Source organism: Cimex lectularius, unplaced genomic scaffold (genome assembly GCF_000648675.2).
Source record: "Cimex lectularius strain Harlan isolate CLEC.00 unplaced genomic scaffold, Clec_2.1 scaffold2, whole genome shotgun sequence".
NCBI classification, from domain to species: Eukaryota; Metazoa; Arthropoda; class Insecta; order Hemiptera; family Cimicidae; genus Cimex; species Cimex lectularius.
Window position 1 is genome coordinate 4,095,668 of NW_019394219.1, and position 13,895 is coordinate 4,109,562.

The 13,895-nt window shown below is 33.1% G+C and overlaps 1 protein-coding gene across 2 annotated transcripts in view; it reads right to left on the reverse strand.

Moving 5' to 3' along the window:
* Positions 1-2,781: 2,781 nt before the first annotated feature.
* The window catches only part of LOC106666817 (sodium/hydrogen exchanger 9B2-like), a 55,260-nt gene continuing 44,146 nt past the window's right edge, over positions 2,782-13,895 (reverse strand). The window contains exons 3-13 of one of the 2 annotated variants that reach the window (XM_014394286.2): positions 6,284-6,368; positions 6,016-6,211; positions 5,837-5,955; positions 5,597-5,779; positions 5,273-5,448; positions 5,187-5,201; positions 5,009-5,115; positions 4,785-4,946; positions 4,476-4,721; positions 4,214-4,406; positions 2,782-3,589 (exon numbers count right to left, since the gene is read on the reverse strand). In XM_014394286.2, coding sequence (XP_014249772.1) covers positions 3,495-3,589; positions 4,214-4,406; positions 4,476-4,721; positions 4,785-4,946; positions 5,009-5,115; positions 5,187-5,201; positions 5,273-5,448; positions 5,597-5,779; positions 5,837-5,955; positions 6,016-6,211; positions 6,284-6,368 — 1,577 coding nt within the window. In that variant the 3' untranslated portion in view covers positions 2,782-3,494. The remainder of the gene's footprint in view (positions 3,590-4,213; positions 4,407-4,475; positions 4,722-4,784; positions 4,947-5,008; positions 5,116-5,186; positions 5,202-5,272; positions 5,449-5,596; positions 5,780-5,836; positions 5,956-6,015; positions 6,212-6,283; positions 6,369-13,895) is intronic. The other variant, XM_024230254.1, reaches the window with a different exon arrangement.

Genomic DNA, 13,895 nt, shown 5'->3' on the forward strand with positions numbered 1-13,895 from the left:
ATTCTCGGTTTCTTACATATATAAGTCCGCCTAAATAAAGTATGTCTAATAGGCTCATAGAATTGAACTTGGATATTCATGGAGGACTCCAGCATCAAAACTATGTCTTGACGTTCTTCATTGACATCATTGTTGCTAAACACGTCAATTAGGAAGGTACCATATGCTAATTCTAAACCACATTTTATTTATATACGTTTTAAATATTCTATTACAATTTATTTGTTGAATTTTGAATCACTAGTTTATTGTTTCTTTTATCTTTATCTTTATTTTTTTTGCATGTTTCCACTCAAATAATTTTGAACAGTTTAGATCACAGCAAAATTTTAACATCAATTGACAAATACAATATTTAGGTAAATACATTTTTTTCTTTTGTCTAAAACTAAACAACGTACTAATAATTTCATTCATTTGTTCAACAACATTACCTCGGTTGGGTCCACATTTTTCTCTTTTGTGTGAATTGAGAATATTTTAAATTCATTTTTGAAAGCCTCCTAAATGAGCTCATAGTGTACCTACTGTATTATTCAATTTAAATAATCTAGATTTAAAGGCTAATCACTTACATTAGTGAGGAGGATTTTTTTTACACCACGAGAAAATAGGGCATTTGGACGGAGGAATAATGAGAAACGGTCTGAAGGAAAATATCTGGTTTCTTTTTTTTTTTATGAATTATGAATAAAATAAATATTGTAACACTACCTTAGATTATAATATTGACTAATACAGTTAAAGTACTCTACAACACTATTAATTATTAACAATTAGGAAATTTAATGGAAACCAAAAATAGAATTATACATTCCATTTTGATTTGTGTCATCCATTCCATTCATAGTTACTAAGATCAATTATTACTTTATTCCAGTTTATGGAATTATTAAATGTTTATAGCTAATACAAATTATTTATGTCAAATTATACTGATGTTATTATAATTGTAGTTAAGATTAGAAAATGTTTTTGTATTTATATTTCATTTGTTGAAGTAATAATTAAACTTAGAAATTACACTTCTTTGCGATTACCCCTTTTCCTTTATGTAATTTTAAAAGACATAAAACCTATTAATTTTTTTAAAAACATTTTGGCACATTTCATACAATACAAGTGACCCAACTTTTAACGTCAATATATATTCATATCTTTTTTTTTTTTTTTTTAAACAGAAATGCAACATAATTTCACTCAATAAAATTATACAACGAACAATATTTCTCCTTTGGTAGAAACAAAACACAAAAACAACAGAGAATACAAACAACCAAGAAATTATTTACAAATATTAAAATATCATTTATAACATCAAAAGGAATTTATTTTATCACTAAAAATATTTTTTGTTTTGTTTAAATGACATCAAATCTCAAAATTAAATGTATCTTCACTAATTCATCAACTGTAACTACAACAACCAATCCGATATGTTTGGTTCTACCTCTACGATTTTATATTTTATATTAATTTCTCACACCCCTAACAGTTTTCTTTGAAGAGACTATTGTATAAATTAATTTAAATCTATATTAAACTAATTTTAAAAAAAATCTGAGGGTTTGTTTTGAAATAATTGAAGTTTTTCATGTCTAAACCTTTAGTTCTTAATTATTATAAATGCAAAATGGACCAAGAGATTATTTTCCTTGAAAGTTTTCATTTTTATTTTAAACAATGTGAAAGGTGTCTTTTGAGAATTTATAGGATTTTGATTTGTACTTTATACAAGTATAAAATTGTGATTAGTGAAAAAAAATCATCTACTTATATTTTTTAATACTTTAGATAATTTGAATGAAGTATAATAATTATAAATTTGAATGTAACACGATTCTACTTGTTTTAAGAACAAATTTTGCAATTAAAGACAGCTTATTGCTCTGATAGTAATGAAGATAAAAATTCATTTCTACCCTCTTTTGTCGCTTTTAAATGTGAAAGGAAGTAATAGTGCAATTTAGTTTGAATTGTAAAGAATACACTAAATGGATACAATGTGATTCTGCTTAACAAACTGACTACATTGAAAGTTTAGTTTGTTAAGCAAGAAAAATAATTATAATTAGAAAACTAAAAAGTGAGAATGATGTCTAATCTAAACTCTAAACTTGAACCATTCCCTGGTTTTATTTATCTTAATTCTTAAAATGTTCTACCTTCTTTTTAAAATTAAATATATGTACAACAAGATATCTCACAACTTAAAAAAAAAAAAAAAATCCAACACCCTTTCTTAAAAGTAAAATTGTTGATGATTAAACATATTATCTTAGCACATTAAGAGAAATTAATATAGTGATCAAAGTTATTGTCATTAAAATTAAGTAAACGAAAATATGGCTATTAGATTTTTTTTACAATATTTAATCACTTTCTTGATCTTATTTGTGACCCAATTGCCCGCACTAACAAGAGCGGGTGGTTCTGTGTCAAAAGAGTCATTATTTATGTTGTTTCTATATAAACGCAGTTTAAATTTTCTGGATATGGGCAAAAACATAAATATCGAAATTTTTTTACACTTTATACAACTTATTAATTTTTTTTTTTTAATTTTACCAGAATCACCCTCTAATGTTAAGTATTATATCACAGTTCACAAACAAAGCTCAGAAATATTAAATTGATACTATATAACATCTTAGGTTAAATTATTTGATAAAAATAACAAAGTCAATATATATAACATTTCAATAAAAAATCAAATAAGATTAAAAAAATTACAAATAAATATTTATAATCTTTATCATTTACAATAAAAACAAAGTTCTGTTATATTTTAAAAATCTATACTGTTTCAATAATATACTGTAAAATTTTTACTCGTCAACAGTTATAATACATTTAATTTCAATTTTAAAAATTAAAAACAATTATTAAATTTATGAAGATAAATATTTAACACAGTTTTAAAATATTATGTTTAAAAAAATAATATCATTGCCAACAAAGAATACTTGCAAACGTTAAAAACAAAAATAAATTTAAAAGTATTATCTCTAATTTAAATATATATATTTTTCTTTGAGCGATCTACAAGGGGAAATACTCTTATTGAACTTTTTTTGTCAATTTATATAATTGCATGTGCAATATTTTTTTTAATAAACATTTTAATCACAAAATTAGTTTTAGGTTTCCATTTACAACCAAAGGTTCAATAATATATATATAACTCTAATATTCATTGCTTTCTATTTTTATGTTCATTAAAATAATAATAATAAATTTATTCAAACAGCCTAAGACTACTATTGCCATTTAGTAGTATATTTTTGTTTTCGTCCATTAAACACCGTGAAAGGCAAGTCTTCATCGCACAAAGCTTCTTTACTACAACTATCAAATGATCACATGGGATGGGGGAGTTTTGAAATGCAAGACGTTCCAACTGTTCTACCTTGGCAATACGCTCTCACGATTACTCTCTTAAAAGTCTGTTAAAAGGCATTTTTTCACTCCCAGGCGAACCTTGTGTTTTACATTCATACTTTAGATGCGGCATCTTCTTTCGTTTCGCTCTTTAGCTGCGTACCTTCGCTCATGTGCATTGCGGTGTCCGCACTTTCAATATTTTCCTCTATAGAAAAGGAGGGGCGTGGTTAGTATCATTATGTTGAAGCAATAGTATCTGTTTGGTAAAAATTAGGTTAATCTAATATACATTTTTTCAAACATTCTAATCCCTCAAATGTGGATGTAATTAGGTTATGAACGGGATAATATCAGTTTAGTTTATACCAAAAATTAATTGCATGGCAAATCGTTAATTATTAATTTAAAAAAATGGGAAACATTGGAAATCCTCAATATTAATCCAAATCAAATAATATAAAATTAACACAAGTTTATTAAAAATAAGGCTATTATATTGCACATAGACTCACATATGGAAATATTAAAAAGTTTGACTAATCATGCATATCTCTCTCTCTTTTTCTCTCCTTTCTCTCTCTCTATGTTTCTCTGTCTCGCTTTCTCTCTCTCTCTCTATCTCTCTCTTTTTTCTTGCTCTCTCTCTCTCCCTCACTCTCTTTGTCTTTCTCTCTTTCTCTCTCTCTCTCTCTCTCTCTCGCTCTCTCATGGCATTATGATCTTCACTGATAGCCAAGTAATTGATTTTTCAATGACAAGAATAATATGTTAATATATGAACAATATTTTAATATTAATTAATAAAACAAAATATATTAACGAAACTTACCAGCTTCAGGTTCAACTGAAACGTTTGAAAGTAAGTAAGGACCTGTCGTTGAAATCCCTATGGCGCCTACTGGAGCTGTCATTAAAATAGAAAGTACTGCTAGAGTAAGAAGTTGGTGACCTCTCAGTATGTCTTGTTCATCTTTTTCTTCGGCACGGGTTGCAAGTTCAAGGGCATCTGGCCCAAGTGCAGCCTGAAATGTAGAGTTGAATGTAATGAAACTGAACCAAGTTTAAACAATTTTGTTGAACTTCTCAAGTACCTGGACAGTGGCTTTTGGAAGCCAAGCAAGGTTTACAAATATGATTTCTTTCCAGTTCAGTTTGCTACCAAGAAGTACGACACAACAGCAAATAACTCTTATGACAAGAGCGCCGCATATGACAGCGATTCCTTTCAGTATAGTATCTGCGTGCAGTAATTTGACATCAACTTCAGCACCAATCAGTCCGAACAGCATTGGTTGAATTATTGTCCAAATGGTTCCAAACGCTTCAACAACGGGATGCTGGAATGTATATTTAACAGTAGTCAAAACAGTCAATCTGTTTTGGAAAATGATTTTACTTACATGAGTACTCCAGCCTTGTATCTTCCATGCAAGGCTTGCGGTGAAAGCTGAAACAATACAGGCTAACGGACCAGCGCCACTGTAGTGAATTACCTCTCCTCCAAGTACTGCACACAGTCCTCCACAGCCGATCATCAACACCCGTTTTGTTACGACTTGTTTCTGCAAAATTGCAAAAATATTAAAATACAAATATAAAGTTTTCCAATATTTTAACTAAATACATCGTCTTTGTGTGGAATGAAAGCAGCAACTAGACCCCAGAAGATGCCGAGTACTAAACCCAGTAACATCTCGATTGGTCCCTGAGATAACTGTTCAAGCATTTTCCCTATTATTTACAAATAAGAATTATTTAACAACTTAAAATGTTAACAAAAATAAAAAAAGTACAACACATACCATCTTGATGTCCCGCTAGAATGAGAAAAATAAAAACATTAGTCATGTTGTCTGAATTAATTAAAAAGTGAATGTCAATCACTCACCTGGAGAAAATATTATGCTAAGGAATACACCAAACACTGAAATAGCAACAATGTCATCTAAACTAGATGCAGCAATAACAAGCGTTGAAATTCCCTTATTTTCTCCATAGCCTTTTTCTTTCAGACTCAGTAAAGTCGGTACGACCACTGCAGGGGAGACTGCACTCAACATAAACCTGACAAATATGTTTTGGGTATTAATTAAATCAAAACATGATTCTTTATGTAATGCTAAACACTCTGAACTGAAGAAAAGTCAAGTATTCTTACTCTATTGCTTCTTTTTTTTTTAAACCAAAAAAATATAAAAATAAAATCACTTACCCTAAAAGAAGCCCCCATAGAATAGGATAGTCTAAAATAAAATATGAAAATACAGCTGCCGCCACAGCTTCTGCTATACAGGGTAGGATGGCCAAGCGTAATACAACAAGGCTTAGTTTCATTAATGCTACGGCATCAAGGCCGAGCCCAGCTTTGATTAATATTACTGTCAAAGCTGTCTCTCTGAAACAATTTTACAGGTACTTTTTTTTACAGTTGTAAAATTGTGCTTTTCCTTACCTCAATTTAGTGACAAGATCAGGATAAACCCCTGAGATTTCAAAGAAACCAACAGAACGCATCGCGATGCCTGTTGTAAGCATACCTAGTAGAGGGGGTAAATGGCACATTCCTACTACCTATGATTCAAAGAAAAAGTTAAATAATAAAAATAAAAAAAAAGAAGTAATATACCTCACCTTTCCAGCTAAATAGGCACTAACTACAAGAACTAAAATCTGAAAGAGATCTCCTCCTGGGGCTACCTCATCAAGGACCACGCCATACAGTATACCCCATATTAAAAGACCAATTATTACAGCACCAATTGCAAATATTATTTGGGAGTCCTTTAATCCCATCTGGTTTTGGATAGATCTTCCAAACCCTGAACAACTTGGGACAAAAAAAGAAAGAAAAAATGAGTTATTTTGTTATTTTATTTTAAGTTATTTCAAATATACTTACTGTGTGAAAATAATTTCATACTCAGAGTTGAGGGGAGTGTCTTTCGAGTCATGAGCCTCTTTGGGTGACGAGTTCGGTTTGGACTCTGTAAACATATATATTTTTATGAAATTCCCGATAAAAAGATGTGATAAAAATGTCTGTAAGAATTTTGACACTAAAATTAGAAATAAATAATTTATAAAAACAAATCTCTCTTCATTGGGTCTCAGAATGAAAGACTTGAGAGAACAAGTATCACCCAATCATGAATGGAACTTTTTTAAAATTATAAAGCGTTGTCAAGTCACAACAGACACAATAATGCAATGAAGAAGGTACATAGTTCTTAATTACAATACAAAGAAGAAACTGCCCAAATTTTCTAACGAATTGCAGAGCAGTGTTTCTCTGCAGTTGAAAATGTTTTGAGACAATTGGGACAAACAAGTAATAAAATATGTACTTTATACTGTAGTTCACAGCAGACTTCTGTTAATAATCCCACCCTTACTTTGCTGATGATACAACAGTCTCTCTGCAAACCTTCTATCATTGGAGTTTGATACTTCCAAGACTATCTCCTTACCTCAGAAACAAATGAAGAATTAAACAAAAAATCCCAATATGTGTCCTTTATTCTCAAACTGTAAATAGACAAAACATGAAATCTACATATGTGACTTAAAATGGCAGAAGTGAACTACAGGTCCAAGACAACTAAAATACTTAATAATTATTTACAACAAAAAGGCTTACTGTAAACAGCTTTTGTAGTTCCTGGAATTGAATGACCTTCACCGATGATTCTTGGTAATCCTACTTTCAGAGCTTGAATTAATTATGATATTGACCTAGCCAAATTCAGACACCTCACATTTCTTGCCAAATTATTTCTTCATTCCAGCTGTTTTGACCTTTCCACACTTATCCCAAAGGAGGTGCCCCTGGCTTATTGACTAACTAGGTGCATAAAGCCACCCACTGGGATCATAACATGCAGTCAAAGCTGCCTAATGTTGGTCATCGATAGATGACTCTTTTATCTTCTTTCTCAACCCCCACTGCTCCAATAATCTATCATACAAATACTGCCATATGATTCACAAGCACCTTCTGCTATGTATAAAACAGAACAACTTTGTATGGATCTTTGTCAACCCGGACAAACAGCAAAGTCCGTTATGAAGTCACAGCTGAAATAAGGCTTAATGCTGTACCAACTTAGGCAAATAAAGCACTGAAGAATTATAGTTAAATGGCTAAAGGAACAAATTGGAATAATAGTGCATGAGGAAGCAAAGAGGAAGCCCACATTGCCTTGGAAGGTATTAGAATAAGAAAATTAATTGTTTCTTCATTTGTTTACAAATACACAAACACAATTTTTTTACTGTTAAATGAACAGATCCTTCCAGCATTGTTCTAGTTGTGTTATTCTTGTTATTTCAAATTTTAGTTTTATTTATGTAGTGAAGAGTGAAATTAGTGACGATCTAATTACAGAAAATTGTTACCACCTCACGAATAAACGACAAATGTGGTTAGAAAGGAAGGGAACATTAGCTAAATTCTACAAATAAATAAAATTGCCAAAAAAAAACTGTACATTCAGCATATAGTTTGACAAAAAATGATATTTTCATTTCAAACACGAAAGCTGTTTTATAAAGCAAACATGTCGCGTTGCTTAAATGTGCTAAAACAGTCCTTTTTTGCGAGCAATCTCTCAAACTGACACCTGGCAGTTTCCTGATCGGGAACGAGATAATATAAAAACGGAAGGCAACGAAACAACTTAGGGCAGGTCCTGACACGAGAACTCGCGAGCGTTTGTGGAAACTTGTCCATCCTCGAATGGAAAATGAGCCAAATTAAAAGGCACGGGATTTAAAATTGTTTCTTCAAAGTCTTCAAACGGGAGAAAACTTTTCACCAGTTCAAACTGAAAACGTAGGGGCGATATGACTTAAAAATATTCTAAGAAACGTTCCAACAAATTTTAATAAAGCCAAATAAAATAATATCAATAATAATAAATTGGGTACATGATAACGAGAGGCTAGAAATGTTTTGTAAAGTATCACCTATAGTAAATAATAAAAATGTCACGATTACCAAGAACGCTGATTCTCTTAAAACAGTGTCAATTTATTTTTTAAAAATATTTTTGTTATTGCTTTTTTTATTTGATTGAGTAATATAATGGCAATAAGTTACATATATCATTAGATAATTCAAATTAAAAGAAAACAAAAACGAAAAGACATAGGGTGGAAAAGCTATCCAGCGATGGCACTCCAGAATTAGACATCATCATTATCCCTAATCATCATTCAGCAATAATCACTCGCAATCTCTGAGCACAAAGGGCCTTTTTAGCCATTAAGGAGCATTGCTAGTTAGAGATCGAAAGGGGTAGTTGTACGAGGGAAATAGTATGGGATCGGAGGTTATGTGGAATTTTTTTGTAGCTGGATTTTACCACTCATTTGAAAAGTAAACATTTAGGTCATTATGGTAAGAAAAATAGAACGGGGCGTTGTCGATGGATTTAAGGATTCGTGACTGTAAGGTCTGGTTCTGCGAAGATTGGATGGTTTGGTTGAACCCCATAATTCTAAGCCATATGTCTTTATATATTGGTTTCAGTATTGAGTGTTGATGAGTATTGTGTTGTGAAAGGAGAGTTTAAATTTGTTTTCTACTAGTCTTTTAAGTTATCGATATTGTCGATTCAGTTCTGTTCTTTTGAGCCGTGTGTGGGATTCCAGGTGATTCGTTTTTCTAAATACAGCCCTAGGTGGCGGTTGACGTTTTCGGTGGGAAGGGGGTGGGAGGTTTTTAGAAAATTTGGTTGAACTCCATAGTTCTATGCTGTATGTATACATTGGTTTCAGTGTTGAGTTGTTTATGAGTATTGTGTTGTGAAAGGAGAGTTTAAATTTGTTCTCTAGTAGTCTTTTAAGTTATCGATATCGTCGGTTCAGTTCTGCTCTTTTAAGTCGTGTATGGGATTTCAGGTGATTCGTTTGTCTAGATACAGCCCTAGTTAGCGGTTGACGTTTTCGGTTCCAAGGTTATTGGAGAGTTTGGTTGAACCCCATAGTTCTAGGGTGTTTGTCTATATTGATTTCTGTATTGAGTTGTGTATGATTGAAGGGTGAACGTTTTGGGCCGTTGTGATGTTTTGATCCACCATTCTTGAACCATGTGTCTGGTGGGTTCGGTGAGCTATGATGAGTAGAAGTTATAGGATAGAATTGCAGTGCCATCAGTGAATGTTAGGACTGTGGTATTGGGATGGGAAGGGATATCAGCTGTATACAGGGTGTACTTTTTAGATGGCCCGGTTTCTCTTGCACCAATGACGCTATCAAAAAAATGAAAACAATGCATGTTTAATATTTTTTAGTCTAGTTTCAAATTACCTTTTTTGCGCAAATTATACAGGGTACCTCAGGCCCAGTTCAACTTCGAAATTTCAAATACGACCCTACATCCTGACAAATCATTTTAAATGTATTCTTTGGAGGAAGCGATGATGCCTACAACGCGGAGGCACGTTGATTTCAATTTACAGTTAATTTTTTGCGTACATATTTAACAGAATGCAAGTATATCTTTTTATCGTCCTAGATAGTTGGCAGCACAGATAGTTTTTGTAGATTTCTGTGAGGTAATTTGAGTTTTAAAAAGCATAAAGAATATGTGAATATATCATGCTTTCATTAAGAAATTTGTGATAACATAAATTTGTCCGAGAAATAATTCACCCACAAAACGTATGAAGCTTTTAGTTCTTATTTGTTTACGTTTTTAAAGCACTTTTGTAATTTGATATTTTTTAAATTCTTCTTTCAACCCAATCATCTAGGTCCGCCTACTCTCTCTGTGTCTGTCAGATCAAACTTATCGAATTGTTCATCTACTCAAAGAGGATTTCATACTTTATGGTGTAAGCAAGTTGTAAAATAACAAAGATTTTGAGTAGAGTTTACGACAAGTCATTTGTCAAGTGTCACATTCCGAACAACCAATTTGTCTGCCGCTTAATCGTCCCAGATCTATTGGTCCGTCAGTTCTCGTTTAGTTAGTCTGATTTACAAATTTTACAGCATCTTGTCCACAAGCTGAACAAATGTTCAACAAACAATCAGACCGGATTTTAACAGATAAAGATTACGATCACTCGATAAGGGCCAAGGGACGCTTAAGGAAAAAAAGTCTAAAAAAGCTTGTCTAGTTTGTGAAGCTTTCTCTTGTGGTCTGCTGGATGTTGGACTTGTTGAATCATGGAGTTTGATCATTTCCGATTATTTGATCTACCTGTTTCAGTAACTCAATTTTCAGTGGTGGGTATCTGTGGCCGTACACCGTGCTTATACCCCTGATCAATCAATAACGATGGCAATACGCGGAAACGCGACTGACGGATCTGATAAGCAAGGATGACTGACCAGATCTCAGGTGCAATATATTGCAAGTTAATGTCATCCGAAAAGCGTGGGTTGTAGTGCGATATAAGATGGGCGAGGCCAGAAAACAATCCACCCTGATGATGATGAGAAGCCGAAACGCGCCTGAAAGACATCAAGCAAGAAAGCGAGACCAAACCATCAAACCTATAGCGATTTTTCAACTGAAGTGCGATATATCACAAATTAATTACATTTGGAAAATAATTAGTTGGTCAGAGATTTCAATAAGTCGAGACAAGAAAACAACCCCATGATGATGGTGAGAAGCCGGAACTAACTGACAGATCAAAACATCGAAGATTCACCAAAATGATCCAAAACGACCAAATCTCTTACAATTTTAAAACTCAAGTTAATTTGGTCAAAGTTAATGACTTTGGCAAAGCAATTTTTATCCAACAATGAAGATGGCGAGAAGCTGTAACACGTCTGACAGAGCAAAACAGTGAGGGTAGTTCTACCAAAATAATAGTAAACGACCAAACGACATGATAATTATTTTGTAAACAATAAAAGCAAAGTGTACAAACCCACAGAAATTTTTTCTACATGCGTGAATCCAGGAAAATGCAAAAACCAGGCCAACTTGTCAAATACCAAACAACAACCATTTTCACGACTTTGTTCATACTTATCCGCCTATGCTCGCTGTTTGTCAATGACGAACGCGTTTCGGCATTTCTGGCATCCACAGATCAAGCCGAACCGTTCGTCAATGCAGAGCACGTCGACCAATCAGGGGTCAGAAAGGGTTTTATTAAAAAAAAAAAAAAAAAAAACTTTGTCTGGTAATAAAACTAGCGTGCGTTAATATCAAGAAACATTCAACGTTTGTGTCAGACGCGTTTTTTTCAATTCACAAATCAGATCAATTGTCAAATACCGAATAGCTATCACAGATCACCCTGGTCCGCCTCTTCTTCCATCCAATTTTTCCACATATTCTCTCTTTGGAAGTTTTCGTTTTGCGTATTTCAAAATAAATCAAGCTCAACGACTTTAGTCGACGGTTACTCGCTGTTTGTATATATCAATTAGATATTATGGCATCTTAAACAATGTCAAGTCCCTCTCAAGCCTTCATAATTATGTGATTACCAAGGGCAATAATTTATAAACATCACAAACGATCAAGCCGACCTTGTGAAAGTTAGTGTATATAGAAAAAAGTTTGTCGACTAGCTGAGAATTCCATTTTGGTCGATGTGGTCAAGCAAACAAATGCTTCATTGTTTACAAGTACATTGTTTTTTTATCTCAACCAATACCTTTCATAAATATTAATTAATTGAAAAATTGTTTATAAGTTATGTCAAGTGCTGAATGCAGCAGAGCGATAATCATCGTCGATCATCTTGGTCAGCCTATTCTTGCTTTTTGCATCTGTAAGTCTGATCAATCCGAACAAATACTTACAAACACAAATAACCGGGACAAGAAATGGTTTATTTCATTGAAAGTTATACGAGAAAACACTTAATTGGCATTTATGTGAGTTAAAGTTAAAAAGTGTAAGGTTTTTATTGTTTAGAACCGTTGAGAAAAGTAACTTCCGATTACTGTGTGTTCAGGTGTTCAGAATAAAAAAAAAGGTGTTATTGTTTTTGAGGGAAATTAACAACTCATTTACTACTTGTTTGAGTTTTCTCCTTAATAAAAAATCAATTTTAACTGGAAGCTGGTTAATCAATGATAGTTTTTGTTTTAAATGTTAATTCAGTTTGAACGAAAAAAAACTTAATTTTTAACCTTAAAAAAAAGAAAGCTAGTCGACAAGTTGTCTGGTGTAAATTAAAGGTGAAGTGCATCAACATCAAGAAAATTGAAAAACTTATCCACCCCTTTTATGAGCTCTCCCTGTACTTTTAAAATGTGTTTTTCTTTACGGACAAGAAGTTTTGACCTGTCTCTATTCGGATAGACAACAAAAAGTATTCTTTTTGGATTTCGGACAACTTGTTATACGAGCTTATTTTTTCTCTTATAATTTTCGGTAGGCAAGCTTACAGTTTCTTTTGGTTAATATGGAACCATTTTTTGAGAGCGTCCAATGTCTATTTGTTTCCATAAGTTCTCTGAATTGTAGGCACTCTAAGAATTTATTTTCTGTCATTTCTTCCTGTATGAGCATATTGGCATTGGCTTTAAACTGAACTGATAGAGCTTGGCTATGAAATCTCCATGTCCGAAAAGGAACTTGCCATGTAATCGACTTGAATGTGCTTCTTTTGCAGTTGCCCTTCTATACTAGGAAAGACATTAAAGGTATATTACCTTTTGTCACAAATTACCCATTCCGCTTGCCACTGGGTGATGGCCCAATCATCATTCTCTTCGGCTACCATAATGCCTAGGTAGTCCACTAATCATTTCCCATTTCGTTATCCTCATTTTGATTTTTAAATCAATTGGTATTTTATTCGTTACATTAGGTTGGATGCTTCGCTGTGCTTGTTCCATTAAGATTCTTAGCCCAAGCCGGGCATGCATCAAAACCGATTCCGCTATGGCTTATACATAATAACCCTATAGGTCATGCACCACGCTGTTCCGCATATGTTTCTGGCAAAGGCAACTCTTGTTTATCATGACGCTTTTCAGCTTTTTGGTATGCCCCTTGGTGTTCAGGTATCGTCCTATGGTTACCCCAAATATTTTACGAACTTCAGGCTTCGGGTGGAAGATCCGTTTAATCGTACTAAGGGAGGGCTCTTCATGTTCAATTTTCTTTTTAGCACGGGAAGCTGAAACTTTTCAAGAGTAACTTCCATTGTATCAGATTTGCACCACGAGCTGACAACCTAACATATCCAGGTGCCCACACTTTCAAGGTTTTGGAAATGTTGATCTGAGCTTCCACTAACACGGTGAAGTCGTCTACATCGACCCATAGGTATGGTCCCTAAACAGAACTCTGAAGGGTTCCCATCTACACCTCACAGTTTTTGCCATTTGCGGCGAGAATTGTGTTTTATTAGGCGGTAAATATCCCTGGGTGCGTGTATTGTACTCTCCATTACGGCTGGCCACCACGTGATATCGAAGACCCGTTTTACGTCGAACATGATTGCGGCTATAATTAAACAAACGCTTTTATATATCTGTTTTCATTAACACGGATTACATTTTAACACGAGTGGCGTAATCGAACC